Consider the following 20,790-nt stretch of genomic DNA (forward strand, 5'->3'; position numbering starts at 1 on the left):
TGCTGAGGGCCCCAGAGCCTTGTGGGCCTGTAACTCCTTGATCCTAGATACCAGAAGTTTTCTTTTCCTTGATACCACAAGTTTCTTTAAGGTTTTGGAGCTTCCTGCTTGACCTAAGGGACCCGGAAAATCCCAAGAAGACTCTACTGCCTTCCTGAGGCCTGAACTCTGGAGCTTGGCTCTCTGAAAGCCACTATGGTCCTAGCCTGCGTCTCGGGACTCAGAAAATCTGCTGCTGGCTTCTCTTGATCTTCCTTCACTCGTTCCGCAGGAGGCATCTTCCTCCCTGAGCCTTCCCAGGATGCCTGGCTACCAACCAGTCTTCAACATTCTGCAATAGTATACTGAAAAGAAGGTCCAATCACCCAGCCTTAGCGAATGAAGAGAAACCAAGGGCCGGGATGGAGTAGGGGTATCCAGACAGGGGGCAAGGGAGCAGCTCAGGTCCAGAAATCTGTGGGGGACAGAGCACTGTCACGGGGCTCTGCCTGATTATGCTGGCAACAGAGCTTTCAGGGGGCTGGATTCACTGTGTCCTGCTCAGGGTCACCACCACACCTGGGCTTATAAGGTGAAGCAGGAGTGGATGGGCTGGGGACCTAGGGTGATGTCCACCCAAGGGACAGGGCAAGCACACATTCCCACGAGGGCACTGGATATGGGGCTGGGATGGCAAGGGCTGTCCACCACTAAGCACTGAGTGAGCCTGGAGGCCCCATAGGTTCCTTCTCCCTGTCCAGCTTCAGGAGAGGGAGGAGGCTCAAGCCAGCAGAGCTCTCTGGACCTGAGAAGCTCCCAAGCAAACTGGGAACAGCAGCAGGCTCTGACCCTCACAGGGCCAAGGAGGACAAGGACCTAACAGGTCACCCAGAAAGGACCCTGGCAGCGGCAATCTGTTCTCTGAGGTGGTTGCTGTTAGGGGTGTGGGGTGGCCCTGTCCTTGGTTCTGCTCATCACAGAAAAGGATCCAGTCCTGGATCCTAGCCTTGAGGATGAGCTGGGGTGACAGACACTGGCAAGAAGGCATGGATGAGTTACCTGCAGCATCCTGAACTAGGGGGGCGTCACTTTTTACTGGAGTTGGAATGGCAGTGATGGGCGGGCTGCTGATGGGGTGGCCCAGGGCCCGGCTGGCTCCGAGGGTGGTACTGAGCAGAGAGTATGACAGACAGGACGGAGAGAAGAGGCATGGGAGGGGAGGGAGGGGTGGCCGGAGCACAGCCGAAGGAAAGGATGGAGTCAGGGGGGGCGGTGCAGCCCCACGAGCGGCCTCGTCACCAGACGGAACAGGAGGAGGAAGAGGAGGAGGAGGAGGAACCGGGCAGCCTGGAGAGGGTGGAGAGAAGCAGAAAAACAAAACAAAACAAAGAACAAACAAAAAGAACCCAAATGAGAAACCCGATGGCTCCAGCGGTGCAGTATGGAAATACGTGGACAGATGAGCAGAGAGCTGGGACAAAAGAGGGGGGCGGAGGACAGAGACTGGTAGGTGCAGTGCAGGCACCAGGTGTCCAGGGAGGACCTTGTTGAGGACAGGGTCAGGAGGCAGGAGCCTCTCAGGGGCCCCCGGGTTCTGGATGAGGCTGGACTGAGGCCAGTAGGAAGGCTGGCGCAGGGCCTATGCTGCTCTCTCCGGGGCTAACGGGACAAGCCCTAGTCCCTCTCTGGGGGAACTGAAGTGACCTGGAGGGAAGGCAGCAGGGAGGTGGGCAGAATGGCGGGAGGGGCCTCAATGACCACTGTTGTATAGGCCAGCCGTTCTGCACACCATCTTGTCCTCCTTGGAGGCCATCTGACTATCAACCTTCTGTCCCAAGAAGGACTCAGCAGAGCTGGGCCTGGGAAGCAGGGGCCCAGCTGGCAGAAGCCATGCCCACCACTCACCTGCCGCGGTGCTCTCATTGCCCACGGGGGTGCTGGAGCAGCTGCGGTCCATGGTAGAGGACTCGGAAGAGGCAGCACCGGGGCTACAGCCTGTATAATCCATGCCCTCGTCTGTTTCAGCATCCATCAGACTTGGGGGACCCTGGAAGGAAGTGAAGGGGCCCTAAGAAAGTGGCCCACAGGTTCTTTGGGGCAGTACAGCCCCGCACCTGCTAACAAGGACAGTCGAGCCACGTGGCCTAGGCTCTCTCACCTGGGACGGGGGCACACGGTCGAAGTTCTTCCCCAGCATCCTCCGCATGTGTTTGCGGGCGTGCGAAGTCATCTGGTGCTTGAGGAGGAAGGAGAACTGGCAGCCTTCCCGGATGCAGTGGAAGTGGCTATTCACTTGGTTGTACTTGCAGCCTGCGGATGGAGTCACAGCAGCGTGAGCCTCCCAGGAGAGTGTGGGTCCAGGGGTGCTGTGGTTCGTGGGTAGATGGTATTGGGGGGAAATGTACTTTCTCTAAGGGAATACCTGCATTCAGTTCATCCCAGGAAGCCCAAGTCTGCCGGGCTATCTGACCCCTGGCCTCCCTTCTGGCTTGCATGGGGGCACGTGACCAGCTTGCCCTAGTCCCACACCCTCTTCACTGAGAGGCCACAGCTCCAGGGCCGGGGACCTTTGTCACCCGCCCTCACCCTTCTCTGGGGCAGACCTTGTTTAGGTCAGCCGGCCTCCACCCTGCCTCCACCCTCCACTTCTGCTTTGCTCTAGGTGAGAACAAATAGAGCAAGCAGGACCGAAATGGCATCAACAAAGGGCAGGTGAGGGCCTGCCCGTTGTCATGGCACCAGGCTGGCCAGGTGTCTTATGTCATTTCCCAGCTTTGTTTGGCTTCAGCTACTACCAAAAACACCAAAAGTTGAGTAAATACAGGCAAGTACAGAACCCCGGACAGCTGTAGGCTGAGCCCAGCACAGCAGAGGCCGCTGGGGTCACTAGCCCTCTTCGCGCCATGAGCCCTTCCTGGACTAATTCTTGACAGAAAGGGTTATTAACTTGGAGTGTCTCCCCTTCCCCTACAGAGGTCTTGCTACCATGACCACAGGATCAGAAGAGGCTTGGCCTGTAGACGCCACCCCGGCCAGCCTGCCACTCCACCTTCCAGCTTCTGGTCTCCTGCTACAAGCCTGTCCTACAACCATAGCTAAAGCTCCAGAGACTTTGGCCCTTCCTGAGGCTTGAGGGTAGGCTCCGCCCTCTACCTGCAGGCCTGGGCTCCTCCCTGAGGCACCCCCTCCCGCCCGTGCCTTGGGCCAGTGAGTTGAGCAGGAAAACCTGCTCCAGAGACACCTGTTACCAACTCAGAAACACCAGGAGCCTCTAGTTCTTCTGCTCACCGTGTACTCTAGCGGGGCTCATAGTATACCTGACAAAGGTTTCTGACACCAATTGCAAGCACATGCTAAGTGCTTTTAAAAAAATATAGCCAGGCGGTGGTGGCGCACGCCTTTAATCCCATCACTCGGGAGGCAGAGGCAGGCGGATCTCTATGAGTTCAAAGCCAGTCTGGTCTACAAAATGAGTTCCAAGACAGCTAGGGCTGTTATACAGAGAAACTCTGTGTTAAAAAACCAAAATCTATAAATAAACAAACAAATAAATACCTTTAATAAATGAACAAATGAACAGACTCAGCCTACTCTGGACAAAGCCCTCAAATTAAAGAGCTTCTAGGACCGCTACAGTCTTCCCTGTCCACGCTGCCAAAGGAAAGGAAACCAAGAACAGCCAAGCCCTGGATGCCAGGGGTGCGGCCCAGGGTGCTGGGAGGGGCCAGTCCTTGGAGCCACCCTCATCCTCTTGCTGGGATGTCTGGGCTCCCAGGCTTCACAGCCAGTTTGACAGCCCCTGGCCTACTGCATCTGTGATCTCTCTCCTAGACCAAGGGTTGCAGGTGGTGGTGGTGGCAGAAATGAGTACCCGGGAAGATGGCCCGGGCTACCAGGACCCAGGCTTCGCAGCCGCAGTGCTACCTGCTGGAAGTCCCTGGCAGCCCTGGCCTCAGGTACCTGGTCTTCCGCATTCCTCACGTTTGGTGAAGTATTTGAACCCATTGGCCGCCCGCCGCTCCGCTTTCTCGTGCTTCTTTATATGCCAGGGAAGCTTGGTGGTAATGTTGGTGACAAAGTAGCAGCCCGTCCGGAGGCAGTGGTAGTGTCCTCGCATCCGGAACTCGCAGTGCTACGGGGAAGCAAGGGGTGCGTGAGACTGGGCAGACTTCTTTAAAGCATCCTACCTGGTGACCTTGGGATTCTTTGCTAATGCCACACCTAGAGCAGACTAATCTACTTTCAAGTTCGTCCCTGTACGACCAGACCTAGACAGACATCACTAATCAACCCCAGCACTCCTCTCTCTGTATATGCCCAGACCTAGGCAGGCATCACTAAGCTATCATAACTTTGGTGCACACTTGGACCTTACCTGTGACTACACAGGCAGCCCAGCAGTCTTGGGACTCGGCCTTTGAAGTGAACCCGAGCTGTCCTTTCTGTCTAGGCATGGACTGTTCTATTTCTTTATCCAATGAGCCTATTTTAAAATTCTAGGCCTCTGGGGAAAGGGGACGTAGCTATTTCCAGGGTGAGCATGAATGATGTCAGACACACAGTGGCCGAGATAGCATTTGGTCACCACTGGGAGTTAGGCCTGAAATGACAATCCTCACCAATGGAGCATCAGTCTGGACCCCTGCCCAGGAGCCTCTAGGGGCTCCGGGGACAGGCAGCAAGTGTCCTTTCCAGGGTCTGCTGAAGGCCAACTTAAAAACGGTGTGAAAAGTGGAGCCTCTGCCAGGAGGAGCTCCTCCCCCGCCCGCCTCACTGACCTGGTTGGGACACAGACACTGCAGAGAGTAGTAAGCAAACTGATCCCGCACGTTCACCAGGCTGTTGCTGGGGTTGATGTGGTCCAAGCAGTGGGACTCGGCCTTGCCCGAGGTCTTACAGACGTACTTGCAGTTCCCGAAGAGACAGTGGAAGTGGAACTTGCTGGCATATTTGCAGTCCGTCGCCAGGCATGGATCGCTACAAGGAAACCACAGCCCAGAAGGTCATTGGCATCCCAAGCCCTCCCGCTAATGTCCACACTTGGTTTGTTAGGGTTCCCTCCTCAGTCACCAGGGGTGTAATCAAGGGGAATGCAAGGGGTCACCTTCCCGCTCAACGGAATGATTCAGCTAGAGACTACAGATCCCAGCATGCATTCCTGTCTCCTTTTGGGAACTCTTGCCTGGTACATGGGGATTGCCATATGTAGGGTGCTCAGAGCAGTGCATGCTGGGACATGTAGTTTCCAAGGCCACACCTCAGGATTAGAGATAAGATTGCAATAACTTCTTGGGCATAAAGTAATGGATAGTGCTGCCAGTCCTGGCTGGATGCCAGAAAGAGCTTGGCTGGTAAGACATGGCACTGCCGTGGAGGCGGCTGACTGACAGACTGCAGATGGGTGGGTAGCCTTACCAGGAAGTGCTACTTCTGTGGGGTGTGAGCAAGTGGTAACATGTGCCTGGTTCCTGCTAAGGCTCACAGCTGCTGGGACATGCCAGGGTCAACTGGAGCCTACAGCGCCCTCTTGCCCAGAGAACCTAGGAACCTGGGATGGGCTAGGGGCCATCGGAGGTGTCCATGAGGGAGGAAGAGCTGGGCCACCCACTAGTGTCTATGAGGGTTGAACGCCAGGGAGGTGCAGCCACGGCTGGGAGTCCCCGGTCTACAGGGGGCTGTGGGGAGATGTGGTCTCCAGAGACTGGACCTATGGTGGGCACTCTGGCCAGGTTCATCAGGGAAGGGAGGGGGATACAGGGGACAGGAAAAGGACAAAAAAACACTGCACCCTTCTATGCCGTGGGCCCGGCCCCAGGTGCTCAGAGAGGGAGGACAGCTGTTACTCAGGTGGTATAAATAATCCAATTTATTACTTTTTATTGAGAACAGGAAGCCACACACTTTATGATACAAAGTCACCGTTCTCGCCGCAAGAAGCCACCACCATCAAGTGAAGAAGGTCCCTTCCACCCCTGACCACTGGGAGGGTCTGGAGGGGCCTAGGTCCTGTTCCCACCCATGACTTCCACGCCCTACTGACTCAACCTGGGTATGCACCACAGAGTCGGAAGCGAGGTGGCCCAGAGGGAATCTAGCCTCTTTGAGGACCAGGACATTTCCTGAGGAACCCTGTACCTAGCTCACCCCAGTCAGTCCTTGCAGGATCCCCCTGGACCACTGGAGTTAAGGCCACTTACATGCTCATCCCCCACCCACTGGGTGCTCAGTACAGGTGTACAGCTGGATGGCTAAGTCCCAGAGGCTGGGGACTGCAGTGTAACTCTGAAGGGCAAGGAGCAGGGGTCCTTGTTGCCCTGGCTACACCCACTCCCAAGACACAGGGACAGGTGCTGGCTCACGGAGGGACTCACTTGTCCTGGAACTGGAGGAACCCGGGTTTGACCTGAGGCTTGGCGCTCTCTAGAGACGTCGTCGCCAGGGGCGAAGTGGGCAGGTGAGGCACCGATGAGGGGATCGGAGGCATCTGGGGTATGGTGGAAGCCAGCTGCTTCCAGGCGAGCAGGGTAGGGGTGGAGGGCACGGAGGCTGGGCTGGGAGCGGGCCCCTCCAAAGACGATCCAGGGACCATGGTGCCAGGAGGCGCTGGCGGGGACGAGGGCGCCAAGGGAGGTTTGGTCTCAGCCGCAGAGGCTGGGAAGGAAGCCTCTGTAGTTCCCTTTGCTGCTCCTCCCTCCGTCCGGAAGTGGAAGCTAAGAGAGGCAGAAGAAAGTGTCTCAGGACATCAATCAAGAGGCCCCAGTGCCAGGTCAGCCCTTCCCTGTCTAAGCATGCTTGTCACCTCCTGTGACCCTATCATAACTCAGGAGCCTAGTATCCCCACCTCATTCCCGCCAGAGACTCTGGGAGGCCTCCCATGACCTTACCTGAGCAGAGGAACTTGAGAACAAATTGTTGGGTCCCACTGTCATTTTGAACCTGGGCTAGACCCTAACCCCATCTCTCTACCGGTGACTTGTATTCTGAGCTCCTCCCTACACTGTGGCCCTGTGTGAGAGAACAGGCCTGCCTCATCAGGCTCCTCCCTTCAAGAGGTCGTTCTGAGCGTCCCAGGGAGGAGGACTCTCAGTGTTTGCTAGGCTCTGGCTCAGCGGCGGTGGCAGGAAAGTCTGACACGGGGTCTGGGGTCTACAGAGGTACGGGGTACTGTTACAGGCAGCGCTGGTTGCCATTGCTTTTTAGCTCTATGGAGATGGCAAAGTCGCCACAATTCATTCGGTCTCTCACGGTGCTGGAAAGGCCTTCTTCCAGGAGCCCCGCCCTGGATCCAAATCAAGCCTTTCTAGCTGGGCTCTGACCTCTCTAAACGCTCTTCACTGGCACCTGTGCAGGGCTGCGGGCCCCACTAGGTCTGGCAGGTGCTGTGTGCAGGAGGGTGGGAAGCCTGTTCTCTTCCTTGGGAGGTCTGAGGCCTGGAGACAACTCACCGGGATATTGCTTAGAGGGTGACCAGAGGCCTGTTCTATTCCATGCCCAACCAGGCCCAGAGCTCAGGGAGGATGGGGCTGTTTTAAGGGTCACCCCCCACCCTCTCCATCCCCCCAGACCCTCACTCACTTTGCATGCTTGATGGCCCCGTCCAGGGTGCTGAAAAGCGCGCCACACTCCTCCACCACGCAGTGGAAATGGGACTTGTGGAGGAAGTCGCACTGGGCATCACAGAAGTCCTTGGTACCAAACCTAGTCAGTTGGAGGGCCTCTGTCAGAGGTGGGGGCCTGGCCACCAGGGTGGGCGAGAGCAAGACCTTCTGCCCCCTACCCCCTCACACACTCTCTGGAGAGCCCTCACCTGCGGAGATACACCTTCCAGGGCTCTGCCAGCCTCTCCTGAACTAGCGCCTTCACGGCCTTGCCCAGGAAAGGTGAGGGCTCCACAGTGGGGCTCCCCTCCACTTCTGTCTTGATGTTCAGCAAGTTGCCGAGGCTGGGGTTGCCCTGAGACATCTGTAAGGACAGAGGTGAGGTTGGAGCTGGGGGAACCCCAGGACAGACAGTCACTGAGCCCTGTGTGCTGTGAGCAGAGAACACACATACCCCTTCGACCTTGGCTAGGGAGGAGTCTGGCCCATCAGAAAGACTGTGGCTCTGGTCCCCTGGAGGCAGGGCCTCGGGGAGCAGCCTAGCCTGCTGCTGGAGCCATCATTCAAGCTGAGGCCGAGGCTCAGGGTGCACGCTGCAGCCCATCCCTCCCTAGACTTTGCCGCTCCCTGGTTGTTCTCCTTCCAGAAGGTATTCAAAAGAAATGCAGGAGGAGGGATTGGCAGGGGGAGGGGGAGGCTATGAGTTTCTTGGGAACAAAAGCCACCCATAAGAGGGTAAGAGCAAGCAGGTCCGCTGCAACTGTTAAAGTGGGAGGGAACCTGTAGGCTTCTGAGGAAGGAGTGTGAGGGAGCAGGGGCAGTGACCAGAGGAGGGCAGAGGACAGCAAGGGAGCAACCAGAAGAGGGCAGGCAGCAGGGCATCAAAGCTGGTGCTGCTGCCCCCACGGTGCCCAGCTGGAACCCACCCACCGCATGAGGTCCAGCCCAGACCCAGCTCTCTCTTCAACCCAGTCACTTGTGTACAGTAACCAAATTAATCTTGCTGCAGTCAAATTTATCATGTGAAGGGGGAAATATATTTGAGATGATGTATAATTTACAAAGACCCTGCATTATTTAAAATAAATGTTCTGGAGCGACCTCTCCGGAAGGCGTCCGAGACCATTACTCAAGCCGAAAAGTGGAAATTGATGCTTCGCTTCCACTTTGGTCTCCCCTCCCCCACCCCCTTTTTAAACAAACAAAAATACATAAAATAAATAAATAACATTAATAACTGAGGGCCAGGGAAGTTAGAGGGTTCCGGAAAAGCTTTTGGAGCCCTCCATCCGAAGGGAAAAGAAGGTGTCAGGGGCTGAAATATATTTCTTCAGCCAGTTCATTAAATTAATTTGTAGGCAGTGGCTCCGAAATTATATTCGATGAAAAATGGCCTCAAAATTTAAATGGTACAAACTCATCTTATTAGAGGGAAAACATTAAAAAACAAACACATCCCCCCAGCCCCCCAGCACGGCTTTAATTTCTCTGGGTGGGGAATGGGAGGCGTGTGATGGATGGTTCTTACCTTATTCATAAGCGAGGATAAAAGAGATGAATTTGCCGGGACTGCATGGCCATTTGATTCATTACTAGAACACACAAACCAAGGGGCTTCAACTCAGACATCCATGGGGCCAGGCCCAGAGGCCCTTCCCTCCCAGTCAGCCAGCCCAGGCTCAATGGCAGCATGAACCCTGGACAGGGTGAGCCCAGGTCCCCATGGCTAGCTGAGAACACAGGCCCAGGCCACCTCTCTTGGGCCCAGGCCAGCAGGGCTTCTCTGGCCTTGCCTCACCTGGGCTCCTTCACAGTCAGGTCTAGACTGCGGTCTTGGGAGGCCTCGTGGGGGCCTGGGGTGCCAGCACTGTCACCAGGTTCCTGCTTCACCTGGGCCTGGGGAAACTTGCTGGGGGTGGGCTGCTGCCCACTTCCTGCAGGGGAGGGGAGGGAAGATGGGATCAGAGGGGCTCAGGTTTCACATATTCACAAACTCTGGTGCCCCCACACCCCTGCCCCAAAGGAAGGGCTGACTGTGGGCCAAGTAAGCAGGGGGGACCCCCCGGGAGAACTAGCTGCTGGTCAGCGATTCTTTCCACTGACGTGATCACTTGCGACGTATACCCCTGTGTGGCAATTCTTCAAGTGATAATTATTGCAAAATTATGTCAAAGTTGTCCTGGCTTAGGGCCTCCTGGAGGAGGAAGATGGGAGGCTGGGGAGGGGGCCTGGGCGGGGACAGGGGCCCTTCATTTCCTCCGCCAACTGTCACAGTCGATTTGTGGGGCTGCCGCCTAAGCTTTTATTAAAGACTCTGTTAATGCTGAGGGAAAGTGGCAGATCTGGACTGGGAGCGGCCCCTCTGTAGTCCCTGCCCACTGTTGCCGAGGCGACAACCCTGTCTGCACTGAGCATGCCTGAGGAGGGCATCTGCTGTGTCAGGGCTATCAAGGCTGACAGCCAATCAGGGTGGTTCAATCTATGTGACCTCGTCAGTCTGTCAAGCTGTCCAGGGCAGAAACTCCAGGCCCTCCCAGAATGCCTGGCTGGGGATAAGGGGGAGCTTGGTGGGAAGAGGCCACGAGAGGCTGGCGGGGCAGGGGCAAAGGAAGTTGCTGACAGGACAGTGTCCAGTGAGCCTTGCTCCACGAGCCCCAAGTGACTGAAATATCCATTTGCCCCAAGGCACAGCAGTTTACAGAGAGCTGCTCCACAGACAGCAAGTGACATTTTATTAAAAATAAGGGGAAACAGCTCCCCTCCCCTTTGCCTGACCTTTGTTTTTGGGGGGATGAGGGGGAGGAATTTTTCTAGGAAAAAAAGAGGTGACCCAGCTGTCAGTTGCAGTTTCCTGTGGCCCTACCTGCAGGCCCCTGGCTGGAGGAACGGAGCTACAGCAAGACTCCTCCCACACTGGAGTGGAAGACAGGGGCTCCAGACTGGGCTAAGAATAACCTCTCACTGGGAATCGAGAGAACTTCCAGCCCTTGGGAGTCCACACTACAGTAGCCCCCTAAGTCACCTACCCTAGGTTCCAGAGCAAAAGCCCAGGTCCAGTCCCCAACTAACATCCTCAAGAGGCCAGATCAGAGCCTCGCATGGGGGAAGGGAGAGACCCTCAATCTTGGCGGATTCTGAGATGGTTTTGGATGGGAGCAGAGCGTGAAGACTAGACAGTCAGGCTGCTGAGGATATGCCTGGGGGCAGATCTGCCCCTGCCCCAACAGCTCCACAGGGTGAGGCTCTTTCTGTCCTCAGCATCCAGCTCCATAAGCAGCCAGCAGGCTACTCTGGGCAAGCACTAGGGTTTGTGGATGCAGTGAAAGCAACCGTATCCCAGATGGGAGCTGAACTCTTTCCAGGAATCCAAACAGCACTGGGTACCCTCTGAGGGGGAAGGGCAGGGGAAACACACCAACAACAAAAATAAAAATAAAAACAGCCTTCCAAAGAAAAGGAAGGGAAGGAGTGAGGAGTCAGAGAGAGAAGGGGGACAAGGGAGAAAGCAGAGTGTCATCTCCTGGCCTGAAGGTGCTGTCCAGGTCTGGAATGTGAATACCCATCCCCTGGGCTCATGTTCCACAGCTAGAGGAGACCAAGAGAAGAGGGGGCCTGGGGTAGCTCTGCTCAGGGACTCATTGGTGACAGAGCCAGTGGGACACCCTAGCGTGCAGAGACAGGGACTATTGACCAGCTCTGCGTATAGAAAAGCAAAGGCACAAAGTCCTTGGTTGTGTGGCCAAAATGAGGGACTCCCAGAGAGAAAATCAACAGGACGAAGTCAGAGACCAGGCAAAGGGAAAGAGCTGCTGGGTGGGAGGCGCAGGAGCATGGACCTGGCCTACATCCTTCCCAGCCTCCCCTGTGCTCTTCAGTCTGAGTACTGGGGCTTGCCAGTCTCCAAGTGTGCCTGTCCACCGGGCAGGGCCCAGCCTGCTCACCTGGGTCAAAGGTGGCAGAGGGCTTGAGGGCGGCCGCAGCCAGTCTAGCCATCATGGGTGAGATGAGGCCTTTGCTCGCAGAGATCCTTTCCATGATGGAGGCAGGGGGCACCGGGAGAGAGGTGGCAGCTGCTGGGGCTGAGTCTCCAGCTCCAGAAGCCACCAGAGCTGGCATGTCAGGGGTTGCTGATGTTGTGGCCACAGAGGGCATGGTGCCCAGGAGCCCTGGAGATCCCACAGGCAGTGAGGCGCTCCCGCGGCCAGGAAGGAGAGGGAAGTAGGGTGCGGTTGTGGGGAGGCCTGAGTTGGAGAGGGCCAATGCTAGCGGAATGGAACCAGACAGGCCCTGGGGCAGCAGGCCAGCCATCTTGCTATTGGGAGGCTTCGTGGCGCTGGGTACAGCCTCGGTGGTGGTGGCAGACGCCGCCGCAGCCAGGGACGCGGAAGATTGCTGACTGGTGGGGGAGGCGCTCAGGCTGGAGTTCTTGCTGCTCAGGGCGGAGAAGTCCACGAGGTCGTCGTTGCTGGATTCCTCGTGTTCCGTGTCCTTGGTGCCCAGCAGCGAGGCTGGCAGTCCCAAGGCGCCCGAGGAGCGGATGTGCCGGCGCTCGTGCTTGCGCTTGTGTGAGGTCATCTGGCTGGTGGAGGTGAAGGTGAAGCCGCAGCCGGCGCGGATGCAGTGGAAGTGGTTGGTGGCCTTGCTGTACACGCAGCCCTCGTACTTGCACTCCTCGTACTTGTAGAACTTCTTGAAGCCGTCCTTGGCGTAGGCGTCGTCCTTGATGTGGTAGCTCTTGTGCTTCTCGATGTCACACTTGTTCTTGAAGGTGAATGTGCAGCCGGGGCGCCTGCATGGGACACGAGGAGACTGACACGGGGGTCTCGCGGAACCAAGGGAGGCCCTGCCCTGATGGTTCCACGCTCTGGGAAGAACGCCCCCACCCCCACCCCGGGGGAAGACTTCGGCCTCCACTCCAGGAGGAGCCGGGCCCTGGCGATCCATGGCCTGCGTCCCTGCTTGTGCCTCCTCTTCCAGCCTCCAATGGGCCGTTCACTCACCTGCAGTGGAAGTGCGTGGTCTTCTGCCCGTAGAACTGGCAGTCAGCCGCGCCGCAGTCCTCGGTGGCTCGGAAGCGCTGGAAGCCATCGTTGATGAGCTGGGTGTTCTTCTTGTGGAAGTTCTCGTGGGTCATCACATCCGAGGTGCTCGTGTACACCTTGTTGCATCCCACCTGCACAGGTCGGAACTTGGTTAGAGGATGCAAGCCCGGTCCTCCCTGGACAACTGAGCTCAGTGTGGTAGCTTGAAGCTACAGCCCAGCACCTCCAAACCTCACACTCCACACTCCTCAGGTTAACCCAAGCTCTGAAGCAAAAAAAAAAAAAAAAAACCTCCAGTGACCCTCCAGCATTCCCCAGGAGTGACCGGGATCTGTCTGCAGAGTATTGGGCTCTTTGGATTCAGTATACTTTCAGGCCCAGATGAGGGTCCGACCTTCTGGAGAAATTAGGTTTGGGGTCCTAGTTGGTGGCTCTATCTCTCGAGTTTTAGGACTGGACAAGGGTTGGACCCTGGAGGTCACCTTTAGCTATGGGACTTCCTTAGTGGATGGCTCCTGGGCACGGGGCCCTCCCACCCACTGCAGCTGGGCCAGGCAGGCAATGTTGCCATATTGAGTAAAAAGCAGTGTCTCTGAACACCCCTGAAGGCTGGCCTGTGCCAGTGTCTGCACCATCTCAGGCCCAGAGGGTGGCCCCCCTCTCTTCACACCAGGTTGTTACACAGAGGCCTTAACAACCCCTGACAAATACGGGGGAGGCATGCAGGCTGCTATTTGCAACCCAAAGTCGCTCCTCCTGGCCTTGACACCTTGAAAAAGCCCAGACTCAGTGTGGCATTAAAACAAAGAATTAAACAAAAACCTCTGCAGAGATCATTTGCAATGCTGCTCTTGGTGTTAAAGCCCAAAAAATGTCGGTCTATATAAACAGCTCACTGAATTTCCCCCACACCAAGTATGGCAACAGGGAAGGCCCCACCCTGGCCACCAGACACTGCCGATATCTGAGCTTCTGGGACTCTACTGGCCAGGCACCCCTATCCTGGACCGGGAGAAAAGGAGGGTCCTGGCCAATGAGGCCCCTGACTACTGGGGCAGGCCCGTCCCCGGTTCCAGAAGCAGCAGGCACCTGCATACAGTGGTAGTGGGTGCTCTTCCCATTGAGGTGGCAGCCGTGGTAGTAGACACTACAGTCATCCAGCGGGCTGAAGCGCATGAAGCCGTGCTGCAGGGAGTTGTCGCGCTTCTTGTGCATGTTGTAATGTCGGATCACGTCCTGCTTACTTGTGAACCTCTGCCAGGAAAGAGCACCAAGTTGGCAGAAGCCTGTGCCCCCAGTCCATGTGCCAAGAGTGCTTGGACCAGGGCTGGCCCCAAGGCCCTCGGGTCACCCTATAAATAACCCTGCTTAGGGTCAAGGCAGCCCAGACTGCCCAGCCAGTTCCCGGCATACTGGCCCTTGGTGGGAATGATTCCAAAGTCTCGGGAACTCCTTCCCTGACCTCTCCCAATAGCCACACCCAGGAGCATAGAGACCAGCTGGGCTAGCCTTGAAGGCCAGGGCTCTACCTAGCGCTCAGTGCGTGGGCTCATCAGGTGGGACAGAGGGCGCAGCCTGTGCAGACAGCCTAGCGCTACCTCTTCACCGGCTCTGCACTTGCCAGCAGCCCTGAGCATGTGACCTCAGCATTTTGTCTTGAAAATGAAGCAGTAAGACAAACCCTTGAAAGGCCTGGAAAGACAGTTAACTTAGAGGCTCAGGAGCCTGGGGATGCAGACTGCTGGTCTGTGCTCTCTGCCTACCCATGTGAAACCCAGACGGCTCGTGGAGGACCCTTCGCGCCTGCCTACGTCCAGCAAGAGTGCACGTGCTGCCCGTACCTGGTAGTTGCACTCTGGGTCCAGGCAGTGATAGTGCTCTCGGTACTGGTAGGCGCAATGGATATGGCCGCAGTGTTGACTCCCTGAGAACCTGAAGAGAGGTGAAAGGGTCAGACCCATCTTGGGATGCCAGTCCCTGAAAGGCCTCTTCTAGAACCCAGGTCTGAACAGCTGTTTCTGCCTAGGTCCTGAAGATGCTCTGGGGTTTAGAGGGCCTGGGTGGAAAAACAGAGGGTCGAGGGTGAAGTGGCCGAGTACAGGAAAGCCAGAGGCAGTAACTGCCCCTGTCAGGAGTGCCAGGCCTACCAAGTTGTCTGACTGCCAGCAACCTGCCTGGAAGGCAGCGCCAGATGGAGCAGAGGTCGGAACTCGGGTCGGAGTAAGACAGAGCAGAGAGGGGACCTAGAGCCCCACGCTTTGGCAAGCAGTGGCCTGACCAGCCCTCCCCGCCACCACGCCAGCTCTGACCAGGGAGGGGCCCCTGGCTGAGCCAACCCTGGGATGTTCTAAGAGGTGTTGAAGGCTCTCTCTCTCTCTGTTCTGGGCTTTTCCTGACACTTGAAACAGTCCAGAGTTATGAATTTTTAAAGCCCGGCATCTGTCTGGCTTCCCGCGGCAGGGAGCTCACTTTCCAGCCAAGCGCACAGCCGTGAGGCCTGGACCGCCGGCCACTGGATGGCCCTTCTCTGGGGCTGGACGTGCTAGGGTGTGGGCAGACAGGGCCAGCCATTCCGGGGAAAGCCAGCCATGACGGCCCTGGGAAAGGCACTTTGCTCAGCAAGCCTGTTCCCTTCCGTGGGTGACGCACTCTATGAGGGGGTGGGGAGCCCCACTGTACAGGGAGAGCCACCAGCAATAAGTATTTCAATGGAAGCTGCCAGAAGGGCCATCTGCTGAGACACTAATAGTAATGACGGTGATAACAATAAAGAGTGGAGGGTGAGGAAGAGCATGGAAGACCAGAGGAAAGATGCCGCCAGGGCATGACCCCTGCCACATGTCCCTTAAGAGCCTCAATTTGGGGATTGTGTGGAGATGGATCTTCATCGCCAACCCTGCCTCCTTCAGGATGAATCTAAGTCTGGCTTCATCAGAATGCCCCCCAGCCCCAGCCCCTGGATCCCAGCAGGCCATGGCAGGAGGAGAATGGCTGCCTCAACCGCAGTAGCTTTCCTGGAGTCCGCACTCTATCCAAGGCCCCACATGAAGGCAGGACCCAGGTCAGCTGCACAGGGGCCCCCTACTCACCTGTGGCAGCCCTACTTGGCTTATAAGTTGCCTAAGGGCTGTGTGGCCTGTACTACCACAAAAGGGAGGGTCTAAGGTAGACCCCGAGCAGTCTCTCTTGAGCAGTAAGAGACAGAGAAACGAAATATGGAGAAGGCAGCCTCTTGGCTTTTGGGGTGAGCTAATACATAGGTGGTCCCACAGTCCTTGGGCATTCCTGGCTCCCCCCACCCCACAACCTCTGTCCACAGGCTCCTCCCCAGGGGCCTACCTGGCAATATATTTCTGGTAAATGTTTACATCTTCGGTGACAGCTGGTTTATCTGTGGGCAATCCGTTCCTGGTAAGACACACAGGGCACAGCCGATTAGCGGATGGGGGTGGCCTCAGGCCCTAGGAGCATCTGATGGGCAGCTCCCTGCCCTGGGCCCTGGTTCCTCTCTCCTGGGCCCTGTATCATTCTGACACACTCAAGTTGGTACTGAAAAGGTGTGTTGATCGAAGCCCAGAGCTGCTCGGTTAGCCCACCTCTGACAGGAGTGTGCTACCCCCAAGCAGGTGGGGTTGCAGGGCCTAGCCAGGCCTACAGTTAGCCTGGAGGGAAGCCAGGGCCTGAGGCCCCCAGCAAACAATGAAAATAAGTGGGGTAACGGCCGAGGAGAAATGCCAGGCAGCAGAGAGGGGACAGAGGAGGACAGTACCAGACACAGGTGCAGAGTGAGGTATTTACTTCCCCACCCTCGAACCAAAGGCTACAGACAAGATCTGCCCGGTTCACAGCCTCCAGGACCTGTAGCCCCAAGCTGCTACGGCAGAGGAAATGGCTTGAGGGAAGGGTATCATTTGGCCTTACAAGACCCATTGTTTTATCATCCAGGCTAGTCCTCTCTCCCTGGGTTACGGTTCCCACCTAACCCCCACCTAACTTCCTGTCTTTTCCATGGACCAGGCTCCGAAGCAGAAGCCAAGGCCACCCCCTGGACCCCAGGCCCCACCTCCACCCCAAAGTGAGTGGTTTCTACCAACTGCAGCCTGCATGCAGCCCTTGTGGCAGAGGGAACAGGTCATGGCAAAGGAGGCCAGTAAGTGAGGAACACACAGAGGGTGTGTGACAATGTAGGGGCACACAGCAAATGTGTCATATGCAGGTCAAAGGTCAGCGCAAGAGCACCTGATGAGGGCACAAGAGCAATGATGTTGTGCGTGTGTGTGTGTGTGTGTGTGTGTGTGTGTGTGTGTGTGCATATATACAAGGCAATCTGAGCTGCACAGGTGGCCGTGCCCACCACAGTAAGCTTTGCAGGGAAGGAGGGAGACCTCTCTATCCAGTCCGGCCCCAGGGTTCATGCAGGCAGTGGGGGCCAGGGAGAGGAGGGATCCTTACTTGACAGTGGAGACGGTTCCCGTGGTGATGGAGTCTGTTTTGGAAAAGGTTGACTTCAGGTACTCGGGAGTGTTGAAGGACAGGGAGGCAGGTGGCTCAGGTCCCGGCCCGGGGGCACTGGGGGCGCTGGGCACACTGGCGAGGGGTGTAGAAACCAGGCTGGGGGTGGGCGGAACCTTGGTAGGGCCTGGTTTCTGGATGCCCCGAACGTCGTACTTGGAGGGGCGCCCCACCTTGCCTGTCTTGAAGGCAATGGCCCCGCCCATGTCAGGGCTGCCCTCCCCGGGTTTGAAGAGGTGCAGGTACTTGACGTTTTCCAGGTCATACTTGGATGGTTTCTTGTATGTGCTTCCGTTCTGAGGCCTCAGGTTCTCGCCCGTCTTCAGTTTGTGAATGAAGAAGTCATACTTGGAAGCACGGGCTACCAAGTTCTGCATCTGGACACTGCTGTGTGATGGCAATGGCAAGATGGTGGCCTTGGTTTCCAGGTGGGTGGTATTGCTGGGTAGCCGTAGGCTGGGCAACGGGCCCATCACCTCCTTGCCTGCCCTGTCCTCGGCCTTGCTGCCATGGGCTGGCCAGGGAAGTTGCTCGCCAGCCTTGAGTTTACGGATGTATTCCTCGTATTTGGAGAAACGTGCCCGCTTGCTGAGAGTATCCTCAGAGGTGGGCAACATGGAAGAGGCGGCCGCCTCGGGGGTGGAGCCTGCATGCAGCTTCTCGAAGCTGAGCTTCCTGGCCAGCTCATCCCTAGTGTTCTGGTCGTCATAGCCGAACATGCCCAGAAACTCGGTCATGGTGGAGGCGGCGTAGTCCCTCAGAGAAGAGGTTTCTCCTACAGGGAAAAGAGGGGTGTGTGTCATTTCTGGGAGGGAGCAGGGGAGAAAAGAGACGAGAAGCCTCTCTACCTTGAGCCCCCGCCCAAGGAGGGAGGGGACCAGTGTGGGGAGGGGCGGAGCAGGACATGATCTATGGACATTTGGCTCACTTGTTAGGTTTTACGACTCTTAAATTAATTTGTTTTAAAAAAAAGTAATTAATACTGGGGTAAAATAAAACGAGTTCATCAATGCCAGGAAAATCAATTTCCTAAATGTTCTGGCCGATGGCTTTTCAGTACATTAAACAAAGTTTCATAAATGTCTCCACTCTCTCGCCTTGGCCTAATATGAAAGAGAAGCCATTTTACTGGAAGTTAAGGCAAGATCCCGACCTGCCTCCTGATGTAGGGGTCAGGAGGAACAGAACAGGTAGGGTTGGGGACCACCAACTAGACAGATAAGAGGGACCCCAAAGTAGAGGGAGCCACTGTGAGTGGGTGGCTGCGGTCTGCCTGGCTGGAGGGTCTCTTGGGCAGATGAAGGATTGTGGCATCTCACTCAGAATCCGATCTCTTGACCCCAATAACAGCGCTGAGCAGAGGCAGGGACTATGTCAGCGTGCCCACTCAGACCACCACCCTCACTCCAGCCAGAATCTGCATCAAGGACAAGTCCTTCAAGCCTCCCGGCCACCTTGCAGCTCTTCAGCTCACATATAAGGGTGGCTCACCTGGGAGACGGACGCTAAGGGCCCTGCTGGACCCAGGGTAACAGGACTGAGGAAAGAGCGTCCATCCTCCCCGCTATCATATCCAACACTCTGAGAACTCCCCCTTCCTCTCTCCCTCCCTGTCTCTCTCTCCCTCACATAAGGACGCACGCACATGCATACAACACACATATACATTCACAGGCACAGTCTCTCACATACTCCATTTACACACTCATAATAATGTGCCCATATTTATCTACACACTAGATGCATATCCCCAATTCTACAGATACACACACAATCCTCCAACCCCCACACCCAGGGCCCTGGGACAAACCTCAGCAGGCTGGAGGAAGTGAGCCCCTCATATTGCCTCTGCCACACACAGTCTGTCACCGCAGCACATGGACAGTCCCCAACGTATACTAGCTCAGTCATTCCTCCACCCAAGTCCTGCTGTGCACCTACTGTGGGCTACTCCAGCATCCAGGTTGGGCGCACACAGGACAGAGAGATGGGACAGCCCAGAGACTCCCAGGTTTTACCTTCTCTTATGTTCTCCCCACCTGAGCACACTCAAAGCAGCCAGGGCCCGGGTTAGAGTCCCTGAGAACACAGCCAAGGGAAGGTATGACCAGAGGGGACGCCTGGCTCCCTCCAATCCTGCCAGCTCTAGGAGTCTCAGAGCTCCCCAGAAACCAGAAGGGGAGCTGATGGAGCAGTGTACCCTAGCAGGAGAGACATCCCGGCAGGATGTGAAAGGAGGGGCTCTGAACCATCATGGGGGGCAGTGGGACCCCACTAGACACAGAAGAGGACAGTCAGACATTCCCCCGACACACAGAATAATTCAAGGAGCTCAGAGTCAATTGCCTTGGCAAGTCGATGGGTCAGCACAAGCCCAAGCTCCAGACACACAGGTTGGGGGCTGGCCTGGGAGTGGGCTCTGATCGCTGGATGAAGTGGTTCAGGGACCAGGGAAAAGGGCTAAAAATAGCTAGAGGCAGCTGAGGCCTCACTATATATGGCAGAGAAACAGAAGGCTCTGAAGGGCAGGCAGCATTGGACAGGGAGGGGGCCAGATGGGGTCCCACAGACAGCTAAAGTCCTAGGGAGCCAAACCCATGGTGGGCAGATGAGGTTTGGGCTAAAAACTCAGTGCTCAGGGTTGAGAGGGGGCCAGGTCAGAGACCTGGGGGCAGCAGTCACAAGAGGTCCACACCCCTACTCCTGCCTGCACAGTTCCCAGATGCTGGGAGGAAGGGAAGAAGGCGGAGGACACTACCTGATGGCCCTGGCCATGGGTGGGGCAGGGTGTGGGAGGAGGGTGTTGAGGGACAGCAGCCCTTGCTGCTCCCCCTCCCCTCCCCTCTCCTCTCCTCAGGCCCAGAGCAATCACCTTGTGTCTGGCAACAGCAAGGGCTTTTCCTATCAGAGGAAACTGAAGGTCACACTTTTCCTCATTGATCTTGCAATGTTTGTTAATTACTCTGTCACTGATGTGGCGAAGGATAATTAAACAGCTCTGTTTATATCTTATATGCATAATTATGTGGCTGAGCAGGGCTCCCCGCACAGGGAAGAGATGCGCCCCTCACTGCAGGGGGAAGGGGACAGGGGAGCAGGCAAGGGAGGCGCAGGGCTCTAGGAATAAGCCTAGGAAGGAGATTGGGGACTGGAGCCAAGGCCCCAGGTCCCAGGGCTCCAATCCAAGAGGAGACCCCCTCTCCTGTCTGAAATGCCAGGCCAGCCCTCCCCTGGAGCAAAAGCAGGGAAGGCGGCTGTGTCCTAAGGACAAGGAGACACTGATAAAGCCGGGCCCCTGCCGTCTTGTGGGAAACAGGTCAGTCAGGAGACCATGTCCAGGGCAGCTGCATGTTGAGGGGATCTGCTGTCTGGGCTGAGCCAGGCTTGTGGAAACATACTGCTTCAGAGGGCAGGATGGGACACAGGGAAGGAGACGGAGTGGGGTGGGAGCACAAAGCCCTTTCTAGACATCTCATTAAGTTACCAAGAGAAGACTGAGAGATGATCACTTGTGCTGTTCGTGGTACCACTGACACTGCCCCATCGGTCCCCACACCGTGGGCCCAGACAGGCTCATCGCTGTGCAGGTATGTGCTGTCACGTGCGTGCCTACCTTCTGCTCACTCATCTGTTGAGTCTCTCTGTGCACCCCTGCCTGC

At 56.6% G+C, this 20,790-nt stretch overlaps 1 protein-coding gene across 1 annotated transcript in view; it reads right to left on the reverse strand.

Annotated features, from left to right (window-relative positions):
- Positions 1–20,790, reverse strand: part of Casz1 (castor zinc finger 1) — a 52,142-nt gene that overhangs the window by 3,941 nt on the left and 27,411 nt on the right. The window contains exons 4-18 of the mRNA XM_005353708.2: positions 17,072–17,906; positions 15,959–16,027; positions 14,461–14,551; positions 13,709–13,873; positions 12,578–12,750; positions 11,519–12,366; positions 9,376–9,511; positions 9,106–9,169; positions 7,787–7,941; positions 7,555–7,677; positions 6,351–6,689; positions 4,758–4,956; positions 3,940–4,111; positions 2,138–2,289; positions 1,885–2,026 (exon numbers count right to left, since the gene is read on the reverse strand). Coding sequence (XP_005353765.1) covers positions 1,885–2,026; positions 2,138–2,289; positions 3,940–4,111; positions 4,758–4,956; positions 6,351–6,689; positions 7,555–7,677; positions 7,787–7,941; positions 9,106–9,169; positions 9,376–9,511; positions 11,519–12,366; positions 12,578–12,750; positions 13,709–13,873; positions 14,461–14,551; positions 15,959–16,027; positions 17,072–17,906 — 3,663 coding nt within the window. The remainder of the gene's footprint in view (positions 1–1,884; positions 2,027–2,137; positions 2,290–3,939; positions 4,112–4,757; positions 4,957–6,350; positions 6,690–7,554; positions 7,678–7,786; positions 7,942–9,105; positions 9,170–9,375; positions 9,512–11,518; positions 12,367–12,577; positions 12,751–13,708; positions 13,874–14,460; positions 14,552–15,958; positions 16,028–17,071; positions 17,907–20,790) is intronic.

This window comes from Microtus ochrogaster, chromosome 10, assembly GCF_000317375.1.
Source record: "Microtus ochrogaster isolate Prairie Vole_2 chromosome 10, MicOch1.0, whole genome shotgun sequence".
Lineage (NCBI taxonomy): Eukaryota > Metazoa > Chordata > Mammalia > Rodentia > Cricetidae > Microtus > Microtus ochrogaster.